The following is a 24,597-nucleotide window of genomic DNA, read 5'->3' on the forward strand; positions in this document are numbered from 1 at the left end:
GCTTGAATAGTGTATACCATTGCCATGAAGAGATGTACTTGATCTGCAGGTAGGTGATACTGTATGTGTCATAGTAATAACTACATGAATGCAAGAATCCAGGTTTCACAGCAGAACTTTGACCACAGCATCACACTAACACCCAGGGCTAGAATAAGCATCAGGGGGCATCGAGGCTTCCACCACTATGTAGAAGGTAGATGTCTCCACCAGTCCAGAGTTTCTGCTATACATGTACAATAGTCTTGACAGAAGGACAGGACATTTGGAGTCTAGACAGCTGCTGCCTAGTTTGTGAGTCTATCCATGCACAGCAAACTGAACTGCACAGCAGCTTCTTTCTCTCTGAAAAAGGAAAGATCCGGGATAGCCATTTAGCTGGCTGGCTCTCATTGCTTGCCTCCCACCTCCATGGAATAAATGTAGAACCCAGCTCTCCTACAAAGTAGATACAGTACAAGTAAAGATAAATTTGTATAAATATATACATGCGGTGTGCGTATATATATATATATATATACAGTATATATAGAGAGAGAGAGAGCCTGCATGCAGGGCCGTATTTGACAGTAGGCATCGGAGGGCCATTGCCTAGGGCGGCAGACTGCAAGGAGTGTGCAAGTCGTGTATCGGGGTGTGTTCTTCAGGATACAGCGAAGTCACGGGCAAGAAAACCAACTCCCACTCGGTTCACTCACCATAATTATTTTACTTAGTTATGTGAATGACTCAACCAGAGAACGGAAAACATTCAAAACGTTAAACAGACATACAGACAGGAGGCTGAGACTGTTGTGCTGTACAGCGTGGCACCCAAACAATCTATACCTATCATACTCTCTATAAAGCTATCTACTGCCATGCCTGTCTAAACTGGCCGCTTGTTACCTGTTTACACCCTGGGAACTGGAACAATTATATGAGTGTTAACGTAAGTGCTAGCCTGTACTACAGCACAGAAGTTTACAATCTTAAAATCAATTACCTCTATTCCCCAACTATATATCCCTCTCCCGTCCCGATGTAACTTCAATGATCTCAGAGGAATAGTCCATCTTCAACTATACTGAAAATAACCAACAGTTAACCAACTGCGATGGCTATTTAGCCATGCACAAAGTCTTTCGAAGTTGAACAGTTGTCCCATACTATAATATTCCACGAAAAATCTCTTTTGAAACAAAAAGAAGTTCAAGTTTGGTTTGAAGTCCATTACGTGCCGTTTCAGCACCTAGGTGTGGAATAGGATTCTTAATTATGGAATAAACAGGAAAACAAGGCAAATCCGAAAGTTCTGGACACTGATTGTGGCAATAAACGTGGCCTGAAATAGTCAATATGACTATCAGTGGCGTAACTACAAAGTTATGGGCCCCGGTGCGAACTTCCAAATGGGGCCCCCCCCGCCATAAAATTCAATGTAAGCCCCATAGAATACAATGCAGCCCCCCTCATAGTATAATGCAGCCCCTCCATACAGGGGCAGTGACAAAGACACGAGCAAATGGTGACGAGGGGGCAGAGGAGAGGGAACAAGGGGGCAAGGAAGACAGGCACTAGGGGACACATGGGGGCTAGGAGGCAGGGGAGAAGGATACAAGGGGTCTAGTGGGCAAGGGAGACTGACACAAGTGGGCAAGGGAGACTGACACAAAGGGCACACGGGGACTAGTGGACAAGAGAGACTGGCACACGGGGACACGGACTAGTGGGCAAGGGAGACTGACACACGGGGAATAGTGGGCAAGGGAGACTGATACAAGGGGACTAGTGGGCAATGGAGACTGACACACGGGGACAAGGGACAAGCACAAGGGGACAAGGGAGACAGGCACAAGGGGACACATAGGGACTAGTGAGCAAGAGACTGACACAAGGGGACAAGGGATACAAGCACAAGGGGACACACAGGGACAAGTGGGAAAGGGAGACTGACACACAGGGACTAGTGGGCAAAGGAGACTGACACAAGCACAAGGGGACAAAGGAGACTGACACAAGCACAAGGGGACATAGGAGACAGGCACATGGGGACACACAGGAACTAATGGGCAAGGGAGACTGGCACACGGGGACAAGGGACACAAGCATAAGGGGACAAGGGAGACAGGCACATGGGGACACACAGGGACTAATGGGCAAGGGAGACTGGCACATGGGGACACAAGCATAAGGGAGACAGGCTCAAGGGGACTCACGGCCCCCTGACCTGCCAGAGCCGCTTGCAGCTGCGACCGTAGTAGTTACGCCGCTGCCTCACACACACATACTACAGATATCACACACACACTACAGATATCACACACACACACATCATACTACAGATATCACACACACACACACACACACACACACATCAGTTATTACACACACTACAGATATCACACACACATCATATTACAGATATCACACACATACTACAGTTATCACACACACACACACTACAGATATCACACACACACAGACATACTACAGATATCACACACACACACACATCATACTACAGATATCACACACACACACACACACACACACACTACAGATATCACACACACACACATACACACACTACAGATATCACACACACACACACATCATACTACAGATATCACACACATACTACAGTTATCACACACACACTACAGATACCACACACACACACACACACACACACACACACACACACACACACACACACACACACACACCAGAGATACCAGCTCATATACACAACTCACAATCTCCTCTCTGGTACAGGGGTGGCTGATGTAAACCGGCTGCAGCTCCTCAGCTTCTCCTGACTAAGGCTAGTTTCACACTAGCGACTAAGGCTAGTTTCACACTAGCGTCGGGAACAACCCATCGCTGTGCGTCGGGCCGACGTTCCCGACGCTAGTGTGGTCTCCGCCGCACAACGGGGGCAGCGGATGCATTTTTCCCACGCATCCGCTGCCCCATTGTGAGGTGCGGGGAAGTGCGGGGAGGTGGGGGCGGAGTTCCGGCCGCGCATGCGCGGTCGGAAAAAGTGGACCGTCGGGAGCAAAAAACGTTACATGTAAGGTTTTTTTCTCCCGACGGTCCGCTACCACACGCCCAAGCGTCGCAAAACGGACGCGACGTTTGGCAATGCGTCGCAAATGCGTCGCTAATGTTAGTCTATGACGAAAAAACGTATCCAGCAAGAACTTTTGCTGGATGCGTATTTTCGGCAAAACGACGCATTTGCGACGTATTGCAGTTAACGCTAGTGTGAAACTAGCCTAAAGCGGCTCTGTCCCGCACCTCCCCCCTGCTCTCGCCTTCTGTCCCGGGGTTATTTTGGCTTTCTCTTAAAGGGAACCTGTCACCCCGTTTTTTCCGTATGAGATAAAAATACTATTAAATAGGGCCTGAGCTGTGCATTGCAATAGTGTATTTTGTGGACCCCGATTCCCCACCTATGCTGCCGAAATACGTTACCAAAGTAGTCGTTTTCGCCTGTCAATCAGGCTGGTCTGGTCAGATGGGCGTGGTGTCTTCCCCCAGATCTTGCTTAGTTTTCCGTTGGTGGCGTAGTGGTGTGCGCATGCCCAAGGTCCCGAATCCACTGCACAGGGGAGTGAAAATAGCGTGATGTGCGACATTTCATTGGTGATCGGTGGGGCGGCCATCTTCCTTTGGCCGCGCGTGCGCAGAAGCGGTGCTCTGCTGGCCGCGGCTTCAGGAAAATGGCCGCAGGATGCCGCGCGTGTCCAGATGGAGATCGCGGCGGCCATTTTCCTGAAGCAGAGATGCGACACCTCGTACACACCCGACTCCGCTCCATACACCCCCGACTCCGCTCCGTACACCTCGTACACACACGGCTCCGCTCCGTACACCTCGTACACACACGGCTCCGCTCCGTACACCTCGTACACACACGGCTACGCTCCGTACACCTCGTACACACACGGCTCCGCTCCGTACACCTCGTACACACACGGCTACGCTCCGTACACCTCGTACACACACGGCTACGCTCCGTACACCTCGTACACACACGGCTACGCTCCGTACACCTCGTACACACACGGCTCCGCTCCGTACACCTCGTACACACACGGCTCCGCTCCGTACACCTCGTACACACACGGCTCCGCTCCGTACACCTCGTACACACACGGCTCCGCTCCGTACACCTCGTACACACCCGGCTCCGCTCCGTACACCTCGTACACACCCGGCTCCGCTCCGTACACCTCGTACACACCCGGCTCCGCTCCGTACACCTCGTACACACCCGGCTCCGCTCCGTACACCTCGTACACACCCGGCTCCGCTCCGTACACCTCGTACACACCCGGCTCCGCTCCGTACACCTCGTACACACCCGGCTCCGCTCCGTACACCTCGTACACACCCGGCTCCGCTCCGTACACCTCGTACACACCCGGCTCCGCTCCGTACACCTCGTACACACCCGGCTCCGCTCCGTACACCTCGTACACACCCGGCTCCGCTCCGTACACCTCGTGCACACCCGGCTCCGCTCCGTACACCTCGTGCACACCCGGCTCCGCTCCGTACACCTCGTGCACACCCGGCTCCGCTCCGTACACCTCATGCACACCCGGCTCCGCTCCGTACACCTCATGCACACCCGGCTCCGCTCCGTACACCTCATCCACACCCGGCTCCGCTCCGTACACCTCATACACACCCGGCTCCGCTCCGTACACCTCATGCACACCCGGCTCTGCTCCGTACACCTCATACACACCCGGCTCTGCTCCGTACACCTCATGCACACCCAGCTCCGCTCCGTACACCTCATACACACCCGGCTCCGCTCTGTACACCTCATACACACACTGCTCTGCTACATCCACCCAAACCCCTCCTGACCTCACACAAAAGCTTACCCTCCTCCAGCATGATGACAAACAGCACTGCACTACTGTCCTGCACTACACGGAAGCCCTTGATCATGTGACTCCAACTCCTCCCCTCCTGTGACCTCATCACAGGTCCTGTGCGCACAGAGCAGTGGCAGCTATAGTAGTGGTGTGCGGCTCTCTGCGGTGGAGGGGCTCTGCTGCGGGACAAGTGCAGTCCCACCCGTGATCGCGAGTGCACGTGCAGCAGGGCCTGTAAGGAAGAATTATTTAAAGGGCCGGCGGCCCATTTTGTAGCTTAGAGTTCTTAGGAGCCCGCCCAGTCTGCTGGACTGGGTGGGCCCCTAAGCACTGCGGGCCCCGTCGCAATTGCGACCCCTGCGACCGCGGTAGTTACGCCCCTGATGACTATGTATCTAACCGGCATGTATCTAACTCAGCCTTGAGTATTTTGGCTCCAGAATGTAGTGAGGTACGTGCATGGTTACCCATTGCCGTGGCACAGTGTGCCTTAGTTTTCTTACCGATACGGGTCTGCTCTGGACAAACAATTGGTGTATATACGGACATATGCGGAAGCGCTCCAGCAGGTGAACGGTACCATTGATGACTGTGGCTTAACTCTTCAGCTGTGTCCAACAGCGTTCATGCTAGGTTCCGGCCTTTTCCGTCTCTCAGCAGTGTTCCTGACAAGATCAGCTCCAATCTGCCACTAGTCTGGTCACGGTGGGATACTTCCACGAGAGGATGTCATTGGATTCCCCTCCAGCACATCCTCTCCCTGTTCTCAATAACTGCAGACTGCCCTTAGGATGGCCGCACTTCTTCTTTCAGTGTTTCACATCATTCAGATTGTATACCCACCTGTGAGATTTTGCATACAGCTCACAAGGGCCGGCTCCAGGTTTTCATGGGCCCTGGGCGAAAGAGTCCCAGTGGGCCCCTTTAACACATACTACAATTCATAATGCACCGATACGGCAGAGAAATAAAGGTATAGTACAATGCCAAAGATTTCACTTACTTCTTACATTACATGAGTGATATCTATTGTACATTCTACATTAGCTCAGAAACCGGACAGTATAGTCCTCTATACAGAATAATGAGCCCCATATATTGCTCCAAACAGAATAATGAGCCTCATATAATGTTCCATACAGTATAATGGGCACCACAGAGTGCACCATACAGAATGAGCTGCATATATTGCTCCATACGGAATTGACCCCATATAATGCTTTATACAGTATAGTGAGCCACATATAATTCTCCATACAGTATATGATGGGCCCCATCTATTGCTCCATATATAATGGGCCTCACATAATGCTACAGTATATGATCGGCCCCATACAGTATACTGAGTCCCATATATTGCTCCATACAGAATGGGCCCCATATGATGCTCCATACAGAATGGGCCCATATAATACTCCTTACAGAATGGGTCCCATATAATGCTTCAAAAATAATTGGCCCCATAAGATGCTCCATGTATAATGGGCCCCATATAATGCTCCATATGTAATTGGTCATATAAAATGCTCCATATATAATTAGTCCCATAAGATGCTTCATATATTATTGGCCCCATATACTGCTCCATATGTAATTGGCCCCATAAGATGCTCCATATTAAATTGGCCCCATATAATGCTCCCTATAGAATTGGCTTCATAAGATGCTCCCTATATTATTGGCCCCATAAGATGCTCCCTATAGAATTGGCCCCATAAGATGCTCCCTATATTATTGGCCCCATAAGATGCTCCATATAGAATTATTCCCATATAATGCTCCATATATGGGCCCCGTCTGATGGTCCCTATATATTGCTCAAAACACACCAAAAACAGGCCCCTTGGCGCGGGTTGCCGGCTTGCATATTATGGCCAGAATATCAACTAATACCTTACATATATTTATATGTTTAGTTTTGCACGTATATTTTTTGCAGGGTGGAGTTGGGCCCAAATGGTTCTGTACACTGTGGCCTCTGTTCACACAGGATGCATTTTAGCACTGGGCAGCCCGCCATAGGGCGTCATTAATAGGCTGGAGCCAGATGCTTGCATTCCTTGTGTGAACACGCCACATACAGAGTATGTATCTTAGTGCATTGGTGTACCACACGGCCAATCCCTGATTGAAGGCTGGCTGTTCCATTAGGTATTGGACCTGTGCATTTGCTATTTTATTTGGGTCCGCTGCACCCTGCTTGTGCATTTGTATTGAGGCCTATTTAGACAGGTAAGCATCTCTGCCTGTTTTTGGTGTGTTTTCTTGAATTTTTCCTTTTTTGGTGTTCCCCATATATTGCTTCAAATATTTAAAAAAAAAAATGAAATACTCACCTCTCGTTGCTTGATGCTGCTCTGCTTCTTGACTCCTCAGTGTCTTCCTGCTCTCTGTGCTGCGACTGCTCAGGCAGTGGGCGCGCACTGGTGACGTCATCGCGCCCTCTGACCTGAAGATCACAGTCAGAGGATGGAAGACGCTGCAGAGCTGGAACCGGGAGAGGTAAGTATCACAAGTGCCGGGGCCCAGAGCAGGCGGGGGGTCCACTCGTGGGGGCCGGCACTATAGCGCACCAGTGTCACCGACGGCGAGTGGGCCCCCTGCCTGCTCAGGGCCCCGGCAGTTGCCCGGGTGCGCCGGGTGCTGACGCCGGCCCTGCAGCTCACAGTCTTTCAAGAATGCTTAGGCAACAGCGACATCTTGTGACCAAATAACATTACTGCAAAGAATCAAATCTATTTACAACAGGTACAGTACTATACAGATGTGGACACAGGTTATACACATTATACTACCCTGGTGAGCCAACACACATATCTCACAGGTGCACCAGGAGAATAGTGGAAAAAATTGTTATTCCTCTCTCCACTCTGCAAAGAGAAATGCAAGATTTTACATCTGGTCAAGAAAAACTAAAATTATATCTACAGAATGGGAGGAATAGAACTAAGAAACAGCATGTGTGAAAAAGACTTGGGTATACTAATAGATCACATGCTGCACATGAGTCAACACTGTGATGCAGCAGCAAAAAAGGCTAAGCACAGTTGTAGGATGTATTAAGACAAGCATAGAGTCTAGATCACGTGAAGTAATTATTCCCCTCTACTCCTCCTTGGTCAGGTGTCATCTGAAATGCTGTCTCCAGTTCTGGGCTCCACATTTTAAAAAATACATAAAAAAATTGGAGCAAGTTCAGATAAGAGCTACCATGATGGTGAGCGGACTGCAAAGTATGTCCTACGAGTAACGTCTAAAGGATCTGGGAATGTTTAGGCTAAGAAGGCTAATAGGAAACTTAAAAGCTGTCTACAAATATCTGAAGGGATGTCACAGTGTAGAGAGATCATCATTATTCTCATTTGCACATGGAAACAAGAGAAGCAATGAATTGAAACTGAAAGGGAGAAGATACAGATTAGATATTAGAAAAAACTTTTTGACAGTGAGGATGATCAATGAGTGGAACAGACTGCTACAAGAGGTGGTGAGTTCTCTTTCAATGGAAGTCTTCAAACAGAGGCTGGACAGACATCTGTCTGAGATGTTTTAGTGACTCCTGCATTGAGCAGGGGCTTGGACACGATGACCCTTGAGGTCCTTTCCAACTCTAACATTCTATGATTCTAGGTGCAGCAGATGGTACTCAGATTCCCTAGGATACAGACCTTTGGCCTCTATAGGTAAGTGCTGTATTAAAATAATAAACTCAGATGATACTCAGCCTCACTTTTTTCAGCTTTCCGTCACTGCTCTAGTTTCTGTGTACAGGCTGCATTGGTGACATCATGACTGCAACACAAATCACCACTGCAGACAATCACTTAGCTCTGCAGCTTGTGCTGTCTGCAGCCATGGCCATCTCTTTTCTAGGTAAGCAAAGTATACTCAGTTGATGACTTCCAAACCTACCGTATATACTCTAGTATAAGCCGACCCGAGTATAAGCTGACCCCCTAATTTTGCCACAAAAAACTGGGAAAACTTATTGACTCGAGTATAAGCCTAGGGTGGAAAATGCAGCAGCTACCGATAAATGTCAAAAATAAAAATAGATACCAATAAAAGTAAAATTAATTGAGACATCAGTAGGTTAAGTGTTTTTGAATAATCATATTGAATCAGGAGCCCCATATAATGCTCCATAAAGTTTATGATGGGCCCCATAAGATGCTCCATACAAAATATGCCCCATATAATGCTGCATAAAGGTTGATGGTCCCATAAGATGCTCCACACATTATACCCCAAGAGATACTCCACACATTATGCCCCATAAGATGCTCCATACATTATGGCCCCATACGATGCTCCATACATTGTGGCCCCATATGATGCTCCATACATTGTGGCCCCATATGATGCTCCATACATTGCGGCCCCATGAGATGCTCCATACATTATGGCCCCATACGATGCTCCATACATTGTGGTTCCATATGATGCTCCATACATTATTGCCCCATACGATGCTCCATACATTGTGGCCCCATATGATGCCCCATACATTGTGGCCCCATGAGATGCTCCATACATTATGGCCCCATACGATGCTCCATACATTGTGGCCCCATAAGATGCTCCACACACTTGCCCCATATGCTGTTGCTGCGATTAAAATAAAAAAAATCACATACTCACCTCTCGTCGCTCAGGCCCCCGACACTTGCGATAGTTACCTTCCTCATTCCACACGCCGCTCTGTCTTCCATCCTCTGCACTGACTGTTCAGGCAGAGGGTGGCACGCACACTAATCGCGTCATTGCGCCCTCTGACCTGAACAGTCAGTGCAGAGGATGGAAGACAGAGCAGCGCGCAGCAGTGGAACGAGGAAGGTGACTATTGCGCAATGCTCACCTCCCCCATCATACTCACCTGCTCCCAGCGTGGTCCCTGGCAGCGTCTCACTGTCAGATGGTCTCTGGAAGCCGGCGGCATCTTCCTATGTTCAGCGGTCACATACCGCTCATTAAAGTAATGAATGTGCGTCCACATTCATTACTTTAATGAGCGGTACCACGTGACCGCTGAACACAGGAAGAGCTGCCCGGAGACCATCGGACATGCAGGGACCGCGCCAGGAGCAGGTGAGTATGTCACCGCGCCGCTGCCCCGCCGACTTCCCTCCCCGATGCCCCCCCCCCCCCGCTGACAATGACTCGAGTATAAGCCACTTTCAGCCCAAAAAAGTGGGCTGAAAATCTCGGCTTATACTCAAGTATATACGGTATTCCAAGGACTAGTTTTATCAAGCTGTGATACACTCTATGTTTTGAAATCATTCTATCATAGCCAGCAACTTGTTCTACAGTAGTTCTGTAAGATTCCACCAGACAAGCTAGCCTTAGCCCCATGCTTTAGCCTCAAGCTAGCCTCAGCCCCACGCTTTAGCCTCAAGCTAGCCTTAGCCCCACATGCATTAAAGGAGTTGTCCATGACTTTACTGTTGATGGCTTATCCTTAGGATAGAGACCAAATGGTGATCAGGAATCCACTACAAATCATTGTGCACGTGGAAATGAATAGCATAGGAACTAAGAACACCCGGCACTCGTGCAGCGCCCCAGAGTCCTGGTCGTTGCAGTACTGTTGCTCCGCCACTAAGGGGGGCTATGGTACGTCTGATGGCACTGAAGGAGTTCACCTGACCAGGTATCACAGACACCAATACACTTCACAGTCTGGCCTCCAGGGGGAGCTAAGGGTGCTATGTATTAGGCCACTCCTCACAGTCTGGTAAAACTGGGGGTTAGATAGGAAGTTAGACAGAAGCTGACTGGGTTGGAACCAGGCAACATCCTGTGGCAGAGGGTGTTGCAGGGGAAGATTCAGGGGGGTCCCTGTCAGGGGTGGGATCCTGACAGAGGCCTAGCGAACAGAAAGAACATTACGGGACCGCGCCTGCACTTCATTGCGGCGGTACCCCAAGAAAGGACAAGAAGCGAGGTTTATTGTGAAGAGTGAGAAACGAGATCAACGCAACAAGGAGAAAACACCAGTAGGAGTCGTGCTGTAAGATCGAGGCAACATCCTACTGAGGCGCGTAGCCGGTGGCCGGAAACGCCGAGGAAGTACTGGCTCCAAGCCTTACTTCAAACCAACGGCAGGACAGTCAGTTATAGGCGGGCTGTCTCACCTAAATCACCCAAGCAGACATAGGGGGCAACAGTGGGAGAGGGGCGACTCTAGGGTCCCGGAAGAACTCCTGGCCTACCCGTCATACGGGTGCGTCCTAGCCATATCATCTGGGGGGACGGAGAAGAACATCAGAATCAGTTGTGAGGGAACATCAGAAACAGACACAACAGTTGTGAGGACTATCCCGTGGTGCTCAGCAGGGAAGGACTACAACACACAAGCGCTAGAAGGAAGGCGCAGATTTCCACCTGCAAAGGGAACTCTGGAGGTGCCATCGGACCGGCCGGTCTCAGACAGCCCTGTTAACCATACTCTGGACTGAGGATCCTGAAGCCTTCAGTAAAGAGGTAAAGAGACTGCAACCCTGTGTCCTCGTTATTCATCGCACCCTGCACCACACGTCATCACTCTCCACTTTTACTGGACGCCCCTTAGCAGGGTCACGGACCGGGTCTAGCCACCGTGACAATCCCAGAACCGAGACAGAGAGGCCCGGTACCGGGTACCCCTCGGCCCTGCGACAGTGGGGGCGCTCCAACTTGGCGTCACGAACAGGATCTACTTAAGCCTGAAGAATCAGGTCATGTGTGCCTTGGAACTGTGACTTATTGTGCTTGGACTGTGACTTATTACAAAGACTGTGGATTGCCACTTGCCACCAGAAGTCCCCGCCAAAACCGCCGCCATTACAGCGCTGAGGAGAGCGCAGGAGAAGAAGAAGGGCGTGGAGTGGGCGTAGACAAGCTGGGGAGCGCGAAAGACAATGGCCGCCCAGTCTAAGTATTTCTGTATCCTGAGGACGTGTCCGTCAGCAGCTGAGGTCCGCCTCCTGATTCTCTTTGGAGGGTGGAGACCATGGAGACGGGGCCGCCCACGAAAGAGAGCGCGGGAAGAAGATACCGAGGAGGAGGCAAAGATGGCGACGTCGGAAGCACCGCATGGGGATGACCCGACCCAGCATGAGGCTGCACTACCCGTCACAGCCCCAGACTCGCCATCGTTGCAGGGACTGGCCCTCACGGAGTTACCGCCGGGCAGACCCAACTGGCCGCCGTCTGAGGAGTGCGTGGCTGCAGCCGAGGCCCGGCAGATAGCACGCCGCCGGGAGGCCGACGCTCGTGTGACCGCTCAGCTGGGCCAGCCTACGGAGGTCCGCCTAACTCAGGTGTCCCCTGCTTCCTCCATCCCGGCCGCGGCAGGGTGCGAGCTGCAGGCACAGGGCCCGAGGAACCTGCCGGAGGCAGAACATCTGCGGCGCCTGATGACGGCGTGGAGGAATAGACCCCAACCTGCGGTCCAAATCGACCTGACGGGCGCTGAGGAGGTTCCCCCGTCACACTGGGGTGTAGTGGTATTCTTTAATTCCCGAGAGGGCAGGGGAGTCATCCAGGAAATTGGAGAGCCGCTGCAGGTCCGTGTTGATCGGAGGGAAGTGGAGCCCTGCAGTGGAAGATATGACAGAGACCGCGATCTAGAGCCTGGAGACGCAGTGACCTATACCCGATGGAGGAGGGAGGTCGGCTGGACGGCTCGGGGCGTTCAGCGGTGCGTCACTCTCCAGGCTGCTGCCAGAACGCCAGAGGACGAATCCCCTGCAGAAAAGGCACCGCGGAACCCCAGGATATCCCGGCCCACATTGCATCTATGGGTCGCGCCCGCTCCCGGTCAAGGAAGGTGGCCCAGAGAGGAGTGGTGCCGGTGCCTGGACAAGGATCGGGCCTTTCTATACCATCACGGCCGTTTGCCGGGTGAGGCCCGGAAGGAGGCCACCTCCGGATCAGCCAGAACCTGAGTAAGCATAAATGCTTTACAGAATGTATATAGTTAACTGTTTGTCCTTCCATGTGTTTCTGCTGCTACAACCCGACTAGGGTTAACTCTTAAAGGGATCCCTTAGTTTACCCGGGATCCCTATTTTTGCCCTTTTTGTTTTGTTTCCTGTTTATCACTGTTGAAAAGAACTGCTGGATCATGAACACTGCATGATTACAAACTTATTGTAAATAGTTTGCACCTTCTTAAAGGTGCCCCCTACTGGTTTTACAAGAAAAAGGACTCTTTGCGAAGAAACTGTTCCTGGAAACAGTACAGGAGTCCCTGCCTTACACGAACTTGCAGCTTGAGAAGTTGCACTACCTCCAAGAGACTTGGTCCTCTCTTAAAGGGAACGTTCACCGATAGCACTTAAAGTATAATGATGCTTTAAAAGAAGTAGTAATAATGCTTACATGTAAAAGTTATATGTAGTTAGTTAGTTGATTGTAGGAAATGTTTAATAATGTGTTAGAGAATGAGGACAGGAAGTGAACCCGTACGGGGTTAGTTGGTGAGTCCTCCTAGGAGCCATACAGAGATGGCTCAGTGATCTTGTGCTGAGAGAAGGTTGATAAGTCGTATACTGTGTATAGAAAGAGAAAGGCAGTAGGCCCAGACGAGGCAGTCCTGCAAAAGAGTGAGAGGCAGTAGGCCTGGGGCAGATAGACAGGCGGTCCTGCGAATGTAAAGTTGGAAAAATGAAGAAAAGTTGATTAGCATTGTAGTGTTTTATAGTAAGCCTTTAGTAGATTTAGCTTATACGTCCTTAAAGGCAATGTTAAATTATTGTTCAGAAATTGCACTAAGTAGAATACCCGGTTGGGTAAGAGAAGTTATTTATAGTATGTTATTTAAAATATTTAACCATGTTTGTAACGTTCAAGTGTTCTCACCTCCCATAAAGGGAAGCTCTGTTAAAATGTACTTGTTTTTGTATTTCTAGAAATTGTATGTCTTTTTGCTAACATGTATTGTTGTTTTCTTCCCAGTCCGGGAGTACTGGATTTAACCGGGGGGGAGTGCAGCGCCCCAGAGTCCTGGTCATTGCAGTACTGTTGCTCTGCCACTAAGGGGGGCTATGGTACATCTGATGGCACTGAAGGAGTTCACCTGACCAGGTATCACAGACACCAATACACTTCACAGTCTGGCCTCCAGGGGGAGCTAAGGGTGCTATGTATTAGGCCACTCCTCACAGTCTGGTAAAACTGGGGGTTAGATAGGAAGTTAGGCTACGTTCACATTAGCGTTGTGCACCGCAGCGTCGGGCGCTGCAGCATCGCCGCATGCGTCATGCGCCCCTATATTTAACATGGGGACGCATGGACATGCGTTGTGCTGCGTTTTGTGACACATGCGTCTTTTTTGGCGCACGCGTCAGGGCACAGAGGACGCAGCAAGTTGCATTTTTTTTGCGTCCAAAATCATGCAAAAAAAGGACGCATGCGTCACAAAACAATGCGTTTTGCATGCGTTTTGCATGCGTTGTGCGTTGCGTCGCCGATGCGTCGCCGATGCAACACACAACAACGCAAATGTGAATGTAGCCTTAGACAGAAGCTGACTGGGTTGGAACCAGGCAACATCCTGTGGCAGAGGGTGTTGCAGGGGAAGATTCAGGGGGGTCCCTGTCAGGGGTGGGATCCTGACAGAGGCCTAGCGAACAGAAAGAACGTTACGGGACCGCGCCTGCACTTCATTGCGGCGGTACCCCAAGAAAGGACAAAAAGCGAGGTTTATTGTGAAGAGTGAGAAACGAGATCAACGCAACAAGGAGAAAACACCAGTAGGAGTCGTGCTGTAAGATCGAGGCAACATCCTACTGAGGCGCGTAGCCGGTGGCCGGAAACGCCGAGGAAGTACTGGCTCCAAGCCTTACTTCAAACCAACGGCAGGACAGTCAGTTATAGGCGGGCTGTCTCACCTAAATCACCTAAGCAGACATAGAGGGCAACAGTGGGAGAGGGGCGACTCTAGGGTCCCGGAAGAACTCCAGGCCTACCCGTCATACGGGTGCGTCCTAACCATATCATCTGGGGGGACGGAGAAGAACATCAGAATCAGTTGTGAGGGAACATCAGAAACAGACACAACAGTTGTGAGGACTATCCCGTGGTGCTCAGCAGGGAAGGACTACAACACACAAGCCTAGAAGGAAGGCACAGATTTCCACCTGCAAAGGGAACCCTGGAGGTGCCATCGGACCGGCCGGTCTCAGCCAGCCCTGTTAACCATACTCTGGACTGAGGATCCTGAAGCCTTCAGTAAAGAGGTAAAGAGACTGCAACCCTGTGTCCTCGTTATTCATCGCACCCTGCGCCACACGTCATCACTCTCCACTTTTACTGGACGCCCCTTAGCAGGGTCACGGACCGGGTCTAGCCACCGTGACAATCCCAGAACCGAGACAGAGAGGCCCGGTACTGGGTACCCCTCGGCCCTGCGACAGTGGGGGCGCTCCACTCTCATATATCATTGAACTTTATCTTTTAATTCTGAACCTGAACATTTCAGCTCCAGCAGAGCTTTCTGCAGGAGCTAAAACGTTCAGGCTCTGAATAAAAGGATCAAGTTCTGTGACATATGTAAGTGTCGGGAGTTCTCAGTTCCTTTGCTATCCTTAGGATAGGTCATCAATGTGTGATCAGCAGGGGTCTCCCATCCTTGCCGAACAGGTGCTCCCGGTGTCGGTGGCAGCCTGAACTGTTCAGCTGCGGAGCTGCATAGCCTAGCTCAGCGTAATAGTGACCGTGGCCGGGTACTGCACATCCACCCCTTATTGGTTGGAATAGGTGGCGGATATGCAGTACCTGGCCGCAGCCACTATACAGTCAATGGAACTGTGCAGCTCCGCAACAGAGTAGTTCTGGCTGCCACCAACACTGGGAACAGCTGATCAGCATGGGTTCTGGGTGTCGCAGCCCCACTGAACAGACATTGATGACCTATCCTGATGATAGACGATCAAAGTTAAGCCCCCAGACAACTCCTTTAATGACCATGGACATGCATGAACCTGTTGCTAATTCACTGGTTCTCCCATCTTGGACCACTTTTAATAGGTAATACCCGCTACGTACCAGGAACACCCCACTATACCTGCTATTTTGGAGGTGCTCTGACCCAGTCATGTAGAGATCACATTTTGGCACCTGTCAGAGTTGTTTAGGTCCTTACATTTTTCAGTTTCTCCTGCTTCCAACTCATAAACATCAAGAGCTGACTGTTCACTTATTACATAATATATCCCACTACTTGACAGGGGCCATTGTCACAAAATAATTACTGTTATTCACATCTCCTGTCAGAGGTTTTAATGTTAGAGCTGATCAGTGATATTTGTGCAGAGTGGGTAAATCTATAATATAATGCTAGGAGCGTCACTCTGTCCGAAGCCTTTATAGACTGCGCAATCGCAACGCGCCTGAGCAGTCTGGACCCTACAGAGTTACGCATCCGGTGAGGAGGATTGTGGCCCAGTCCGCGCTTTCCGGCACCATTTTTATTCTGAATATACAGTATATAAAATATGTCAGCGGAGCAATCCAGCCACTCTCTACTGAATATATATAGAAAATACGTCAGCGCAGCAAGCCAGTGACTTTTTACTGCACATGACAGAATGAGGGCGCAGGATGGGTGCAACACATGACAGGATGGGGCACAGGATGGGAGCAGCACATGACAGGATAGGGGTGCAGGATGGGAGCAGCACATGACAGGATGGAGGTGAAGGATGGGAGCAGCACATGACAGAATGGGGGTGCAGGATGGGAGCAGCACATGACAGAATGAGGGTGCAGGATGTGAGCAGTACATGACAAGATGGGGGTGCAGGATGGGAGCAGCACATGACAGAATGTAAGCACCACATGACAGGATTGGGGTGCAGGATGAGAGGACCACATGACAGGAAGGGGACGCAGGATGAGAGCACCACATGACAGGATGTGCGCAGAATTGGAGTAGCACATACCAGGATGGGGCAACACATACCAGAATGGGGGCGCAGGATAGGAGCAGCACATGACAGCATGGGGGTGCAGGATGGGAGTACCACATGGCAGGATGGGGGCACAGGATAGGAGCACCACATGACATGATTGGGGCGCAGGATGGGAGCACATGACAGGATTGGGGCGCAGGATGGGAGCACATGACAGGATGAGGGCACAGGAAGAGAGTAGCTCATGACAAGATGGAGGCGCACAAAATAGGATGAGGGCGCAGGATGGGGGCTGCATATGACAGGAAGGGGGCGCAGGATGGGGCTGCACATGACAGGAAGGGGGCACAAGATGGTAGCAGCACATGACAAGATTAGGGCACAGGATGGAAGCAGCACATACCAGGATGGAGACCATATATCAATATAAATGCTTGCCACCCGGGTGTAGAACGAGTTCAATAGCTAGTTTCTCTATAACCCAAGATGTGCTCTCTCAGCAATCTGTAAAAAATGTCTCTAGGAATGTAGAGATAAATATTGTATCTGTAGTCAGTTGTACTATAATAATATATAATTATATTTTTTCTGAATTAACATACCAATCAAATGTTAGGATGAGCGATAAGAAAGCAGCCTGCAAATTAAATTACTGCTAAAAAGAAGAAAAATGAACCAGAGGAAAGGGTGAAAATGTGGAATTCCAACTATGCAAGGATCTTAAAATGACATGTGGTGAACCTGCCTACTCAGCATATAAAAAACTTTAGAAAATGTGTTAGAAATATGAGCTCTGGCATAAATCAGAAATAGATTCACACAAACATTGGGGTCACTAAGAAAAGCTTCTACACTAAACTTTATTATGGATTATATGAAAATCTGCTAGCATTTTTGTAAGGAGGTCATATTGCCTCTTTAATGGCTATAGTGTGTGTCTTTACATGTACTGTACCTGAATCCAGAGCTGTTTCCTTTGTTCATCTGTTTTCACCCTACATTTCCTGCTTTATTTCTGTGAACCGCCGTACCAGTGCGCTCCATTCTGCTACTGATCTAAGTCTAATGTCCTCCATCATCTGAACTTTCCACTGCTCTCTAAGACTTTTCTCATGCTGCATCAGTTCTCTGGAATGCTCTTCCCTGGAAAATCTGGGTAATTCCCAGTGTTCAGAGTTTTATGCGTGCCATACTAAAAACACATCTTTTTAGTCTGGACTATCACATAACCTCACTGTATTCAGTTCTCCCTCCATTTTTCTCGGAATTTAGTCCAATCTATCATCTGCTAACACATACTCCATGCACTCACTAACACTTTGTATCTGGCATACACCGATATTGGATGGTGACCGGATCATGCAGCTTTACATGAAAATCCGTATGTATTATAAATCTAGCTGGACCACACAATACAAACACATTTTTTAAAGAAAAGAGTAAGTGCTAGTGTATAAACGAAAAAGTCACAGTACAAGGTCCATGGTCCATGCTACTGTTCAAAGGCTATGGGAAAAAAGTGAGTTTCCCAGGCATAGTGGCAGGCAAAGCCTACAACCATGCCAGGATGTGGTGAGTTGCTAACACCACATTTATCGTAACCCCAAATCCTGAGTAAAGCCTTGTAGAGCAGGGTGGGTTTCACTTAAAAAACACCTGTCACTATAAATATGTAACAAAAATGTGATGTAAATGTGGCTGTTCTACTGAATCAACATTGTTTATTTTTGTTCCTGTGTATTTCTGAGATATAACCAGCTCTTCCCAGTACATAAATGTAGTTCTTTTAGCCAACTGAGCATGGTCTTCATAAAGGAGAGCTGAGGACCATCCTTACCAGACTAGATTTGCATACAGGTAAAAGGCATAGGTACAAAAGGCATCTCCAAATTCACACTTGATAAAACATTACATACAGTATATATGACAAGGAATCGGTCCGCTTTAACCTCTAATACCAATAAACTAGGAACCTATGGAAAGACTTGGCCAAATTGTGATTTATATTCTGGAAATACGTTAGGCTGAGTTTCTGTTTATAAAGCTGCTGAAGAGTTATATGATTGCATTTGCCAAAACGGTGTCCTTTTGGCATAGATCAGGCTGGTATATATTGGGATAAGAAGTCATTAGCTATCTTTTTTACTACGTGAGGCTTTGGTGATAAATGTAATTGTGAGACTCTACATCCCAAGCATTGAACATAATTTGCAAACGCAGAGTAAATTAAGAGCTTAGGGTTAGTAGAATAGGAATGGACAAGGGCTCATGAGAGTCTCATTAATATTTTTTGGAATATATTATGAAATTCTATAGAAAATGTTCCATTTGTTGAGATTAATTTAATTTATCAAAAAGTTTAGTAGGGTGCAAGGATGTTTCTACTCCATTATGGGCATTTACCTGAGTCTAGAGTCCATGAACGTGTCCAAGAATTCAGGGTAGTTCCATGTTATCTTCTCCCCTTTACACCTGAGCTCCATGCTCTGACCTGCTGACAGGGTGAGCATAGCCGGGGGCTTCTGGAACCGACCTTTGTCCATCACTTGTGTCATAATAGATTGCACCTTTGACATGGGCTCTGAGGAGTCCTTTAGCTTTGTGATTTTTGGTTTAAGTTTCTTTATCGCAGGTTTAATTTTATTTTCTGCTGGCTCTTTTGGACGTTTCCCTTTGCCGGCTGGTTGGCCAAAAACTAAAAAAGATAAACAAAACCGAAAAAAAAACCATTACGAGATTGTCCCATTAATGTAGATCAACTCACTTTTTTATTGGAATCTTTAAAACTAATGGCTTTTGGGTCTCAATATTGCAATCGTAAGTACTTGGTATAGCCCCCTGCGTGTTCTATTGATTCCCTTTTAGAAGGTCTACCTGGTATATCAGTATTTCAGTCCCACCACTGGGATCTTCTTCTACATGGCCAGAAAAGTGATGTGTGCTATTGTGTGGACCAGCCACTATCAATCAGCACAGTAGAAGCAGCTTCTTCTCACCAACAGTAGACACATTAGGAACACCAGACGGAAATATTACAAGTAACTAACAGAAACCTCTAGAAAGTCGAACATTTTTTGTCTAATTTAAGAGTAATCTAATATTGTTTTGTGGTTTCTCTCTGCTGCGCATGAGGTGACCTATCGTTCTCGTCTCATGTACACACTAGTTCTCAAACAACCCTTGTTCTGCAGCTATACTTTGCCATGGAGGCAACTTGCCCTCCGGCAACCTGGCCTTCGATGACTGATCCCAAATTGCAGGAAAAAACAGACCAAATACTTTCTATTTCTTGTCATTTCTACACATTACACAACTCTCATGTGTACCCTCAGTTGTCTCAGGTCAGATGCCAAGCTTTAACCCAAATCCTGATGTCCCCAAAGTACGCACTCATCATGATAGTGTAATAATAGTATGGAACAGTATATAATACATAGACAACACGCACAGTAAAAGAAATATGGTGGAACCTGACAACGACATGGTGATATAAATTTTATAAGGACGAAAGACAGCACATTTTCTGACCCTCTTATGATCTATTATGAGGGTCAAACCTGATCGACAGGACTAAACTGTGTAGTGGTAATAGTACACGCATAGTGAGGAGAACTAATGGGAACAGTATGCAAGGGAATTGTTATGGCAGATTTTAGGCATTTTTCATGCAGCATCTGGGTGCTGAGCTGTACTTGAAGTGAACACCTAGAAGAAGCAAGAAAACCTGGAACTTCAGCCTTAGGAAATAAAATGTGTGATTTACATTCCAGTACAGTACTCTATGTACGATGAATTCACTATTCCGGGCTCAAGTTATAAGGATCACCATGTAATGTTTGGCAACTCACATGCCAGAGACGGGGATATAGAAAACACATTTACTGTAGAGTAGTGTGAATAATCTCACAGCTGAGTTATGGGCAACACTTCTGTCGCCGAATGCACCGACTATATATATATTCATTCTAAGGCTGTGTGCACACGTTGCTGATTTTTCGTGATTTTTTCGCAATAAAGACGCTATGAAACCGCAAAAAAACAGCATACAATATGCATCCCATCATTTAGAATGAATTCCGCAATTTCTGTGCACATGATACGTTTTTTTCCGCAAAAAAAATGCATTGCGGTAAAAAACGCAGCATGTTCATTAATTTTGCAGTTTTTTTTTTTTCAGGTTTTTCTCAGGAATTTTCTGCAAGAAATCCTGAACGTGTGCACATAGCCTAATAATGGAAATTATTATTATTATTATTATTATTATTATTATTATTATTATTAATAACACCCTTTAACTTAAGTGACCAAGCCAATTTTTTCAAATCTGTCACTTTACCATCAAGATATTCTAGTGACCCTGAGATCTTTTTTTTTCAAGACACATTGCACTTTAGGTTATTGTAAAATTTACGTTGTTGCGTTTATTCATGAAAATGTTGGAAGTTTAAAAACTATTTAGAAAGAAATTATCATTATTCAACTTTGAATGTTTAGTCCTTTAAGCCAGGTGATTATACTGCACAAAAAAGCTAATAATTATAATTTATATCTTTATAAGTCAGCATAATTTTTCAAGCTTTTTTTGGGATGCTGGTTTTAAAAGTTTACCAGCAGGTTTTTTTTTCAAAGAAATCAACAAAACATATTTATTCAGGGGTGTCTATGTATTAGAAAACCCCAAAAAGTAATACCAATTGAACAATAGCACCCCTGAAAGTATTCAAAACTTATGTCAGGAAGTTTGTTAACCCTTCAGAGTGGTATGAATAGAATGAAAAATAACATTTTTTTTCCCACAAAAATGAATGTTGCTACCATTCTAACATGCCACCATAGCTGGCAGAACGTGTGGCCATTATTTGGCCTTGGCAACCATCAGGACCACATGAACACGATCACGAGATGTTGATGGGGCAGACCCAATTAGATTAGCACCCCCACTCATAATGTTATCACAGGGTGCCATCGGTTTCCAGGGCACCTGGAGGCCTACTAAATAAGACTAAATTTACATACAGAGAAGCAATGAGAATAACTCTGGAATGGAGAGGAACAGGAACGAAACAAAAAACCTTCAAATTCAGAAGAACTGCTCTATTTATACCAGGTAAAAAATACATATTTACATGTTACATATTTATGACAAGTGACAGATCCTCTTTAATTCAGATGAAAAAACTGGATTCCCAGATGTTATTTGCTCAGAAGCCAAAAAAGCAACAAAAAAGCTAAGAGGTGCCCTCTTTATGCTTCTAGGGCAACCTCACCTATGTTCTCACACATACTGTACAATGAGGTACAAGATCCTTTAATAACATTAGCAGTCAGTTCTAGCCTGGATGTCCTAGGCATTGGCCGCCGTCTAATATCAACACAGAAAGTAGACTCTACGTCACACGTCGGAATAAAAACACCTTGTACTTGTGCAGGTTATTTGTAAAACATCCTATTTACAGATTTCTACCAGCTATGCCTAAATGAACACGTTAGTAAGAAGTCACCCCCATGTCACATCTCTTAAAGCAGCCATTGTAAAGTTTACTCATCTGTACTGTCTAATGTATGGAGCAGTGGTAGCCGTCACACCAGGCTCTGGTGCTTGGGCCCAAAACCTCATCTGCCAAAAAAAAGATAATGAAGCTTCAAGCTACACGTCTCTTAGGCCAGGTAAGGACCAAAGTATTTCATGGTCTGTATACAAACTGCAATGCTCGATCTGACCGCCGATCCCCAGACCCAAACTTACAGCCGCATGTATGTCTATGGGATGGATGGTTGTTTCTACAGCAGACATAGTGTCAGCAGCAGACACCACCGCAATAACAGTGCGTCAGGCTCACGACCACATTCTTTGCTTCAATTGTTTTATTTTCCTCCTCTAAAACCTAGGTGTGTGTTATATGGTCCAGTTGGTCTTATAGTTCGAAAAATACAGCAGTTTACTGGTTAGTTTATGCACTTTCCCATTTCAGAAGCAAAAAGCAGTATATATTTTGGTGCGGATGTAAAGAAGGAGAAGTGATCCTGACACCCTCTCTGAAGACTTCTAAGACTTCTTGTATTAATGTATTGCAATATTCTGTTTTATATGTGATTTTACATGTACTTGCTCTACAGCAGGTTGTTACGCTGAAGCGATGGCCGGGGGACCACCACGGTGCAGGAAGACTACTGTACACAAGATGAGGTGCAAACCACAAGGGATAGATTTATTGGGAGACAGAAAATGGAAAGGACAAGGAAGGTGCAAACAGGGGTAACAAAAGGTAATGCACATGAGTCAATTTATCTGTACAATAGCACAGTGCTTAAGCAATTGCAAAAACTCAGAATCTATCTCACAAGCAACTTTACACAATAAAAACATACAGGTCCTTCTCAAAAAATTAGCATATAGTGTTAAATTTCATTATTTACCATAATGTAATGATTACAATTAAACTTTCCACCAACTGAAATTTGTCAGGTCTTTTATTGTTTTAATACTGATGATTTTGGCATACAACTCCTGATAACCCAAAAAACCTGTCTCAATAAATTAGCATATCAAGAAAAGGTTCTCTAAACGACCTATTACCCTAATCTTCTGAATCAACTAATTAACTCTAAACACATGCAAAAGATACCTGAGGCTTTTAAAAACTCCCTGCCTGGTTCATTACTCAAAACCCCCATCATGGGTAAGACTAGCGACCTGACAGATGTCAAGAAGGCCATCATTGACACCCTCAAGCAAGAGGGTAAGACCCAGAAAGAAATTTCTCAACAAATAGGCTGTTCCCAGAGTGCTGTATCAAGGCACCTCAATGGTAAGTCTGTTGGAAGGAAACAATGTGGCAGAAAACGCTGTACAACGAGAAGAGGTGACCGGACCCTGAGGAAGATTGTGGAGAAGGACCGATTCCAGACCTTGGGGAACCTGAGGAAGCAGTGGACTGAGTCTGGTGTGGAAACATCCAGAGCCACCGTGCACAGGCATGTGCAGGAAATGGGCTACAGGTGCCGCATTCCCCAGGTAAAGCCACTTTTGAACCATAAACAGCGGCAGAAGCGCCTGACCTGGTACTTTTTTCTGATGAAAGCAAATTTTGCATGTCATTCGGAAATCAAGGTGCCAGAGTCTGGAGGAAGACTGGGGAGAAGGAAATGCCAAAATGCCTGAAGTCCAGTGTCAAGTACCCACAGTCAGTGATGGTGTGGGGTGCCATGTCAGCTGCTGGTGTTGGTCCACTGTGTTTCATCAAGGGAAGGGTCAATGCAGCTAGCTATCAGGAGATTTTGGAGCACTTCATGCTTCCATCGGCTGAAATGCTTTATGGAGATGAAGATTTCATTTTTCAGCACTACCTGGCACCTGCTCACAGTGCCAAAACCACTGGTAAATGGTTTACTGACCATGGTATTACTGTGCTCAATTGGCCTGCCAACTCTCCTGACCTGAACCCCATAGAGAATCTGTGGGATATTGTGAAGAGAAAGTTGAGAGACGCAAGACCCAACACTCTGGATGAGCTTAAGGCCGCTATTGAAGCATCCTGGGCCTCCATAACATCTCAGCAGTGTCACAGGCTGATTGCCTCCATGCCACGCCGCATTGAAGCAGTCATTTCTGCCAAAGGATTCCCGACCAAGTATTGAGTGCATAACTGAACATTATTATTTGATGGTTTTTTTGTTTGTTATTAAAAAACACTTTTATTTGATTGGACGGGTGAAATATGCTAATTTATTGAGACAGGTTTTTTGGGTTATCAGGAGTTGTAGGCCAAAATCATCAGTATTAAAACAATAAAAGACCTGACAAATTTCAGTTGGTGGAT

At 47.2% G+C, this 24,597-nt stretch overlaps 1 protein-coding gene across 1 annotated transcript in view; it reads right to left on the reverse strand.

Moving 5' to 3' along the window:
- PDGFRL (platelet derived growth factor receptor like) overlaps nucleotides 1-24,597 on the reverse strand; it is a 277,185-nt gene that overhangs the window by 200,682 nt on the left and 51,906 nt on the right. Inside the window, exon 2 of the mRNA XM_077279675.1 lies at nucleotides 19,181-19,472. Coding sequence (XP_077135790.1) covers nucleotides 19,181-19,472 — 292 coding nt within the window. The remainder of the gene's footprint in view (nucleotides 1-19,180; nucleotides 19,473-24,597) is intronic.

Source organism: Ranitomeya variabilis, chromosome 1 (assembly GCF_051348905.1).
Source record: "Ranitomeya variabilis isolate aRanVar5 chromosome 1, aRanVar5.hap1, whole genome shotgun sequence".
Lineage (NCBI taxonomy): Eukaryota > Metazoa > Chordata > Amphibia > Anura > Dendrobatidae > Ranitomeya > Ranitomeya variabilis.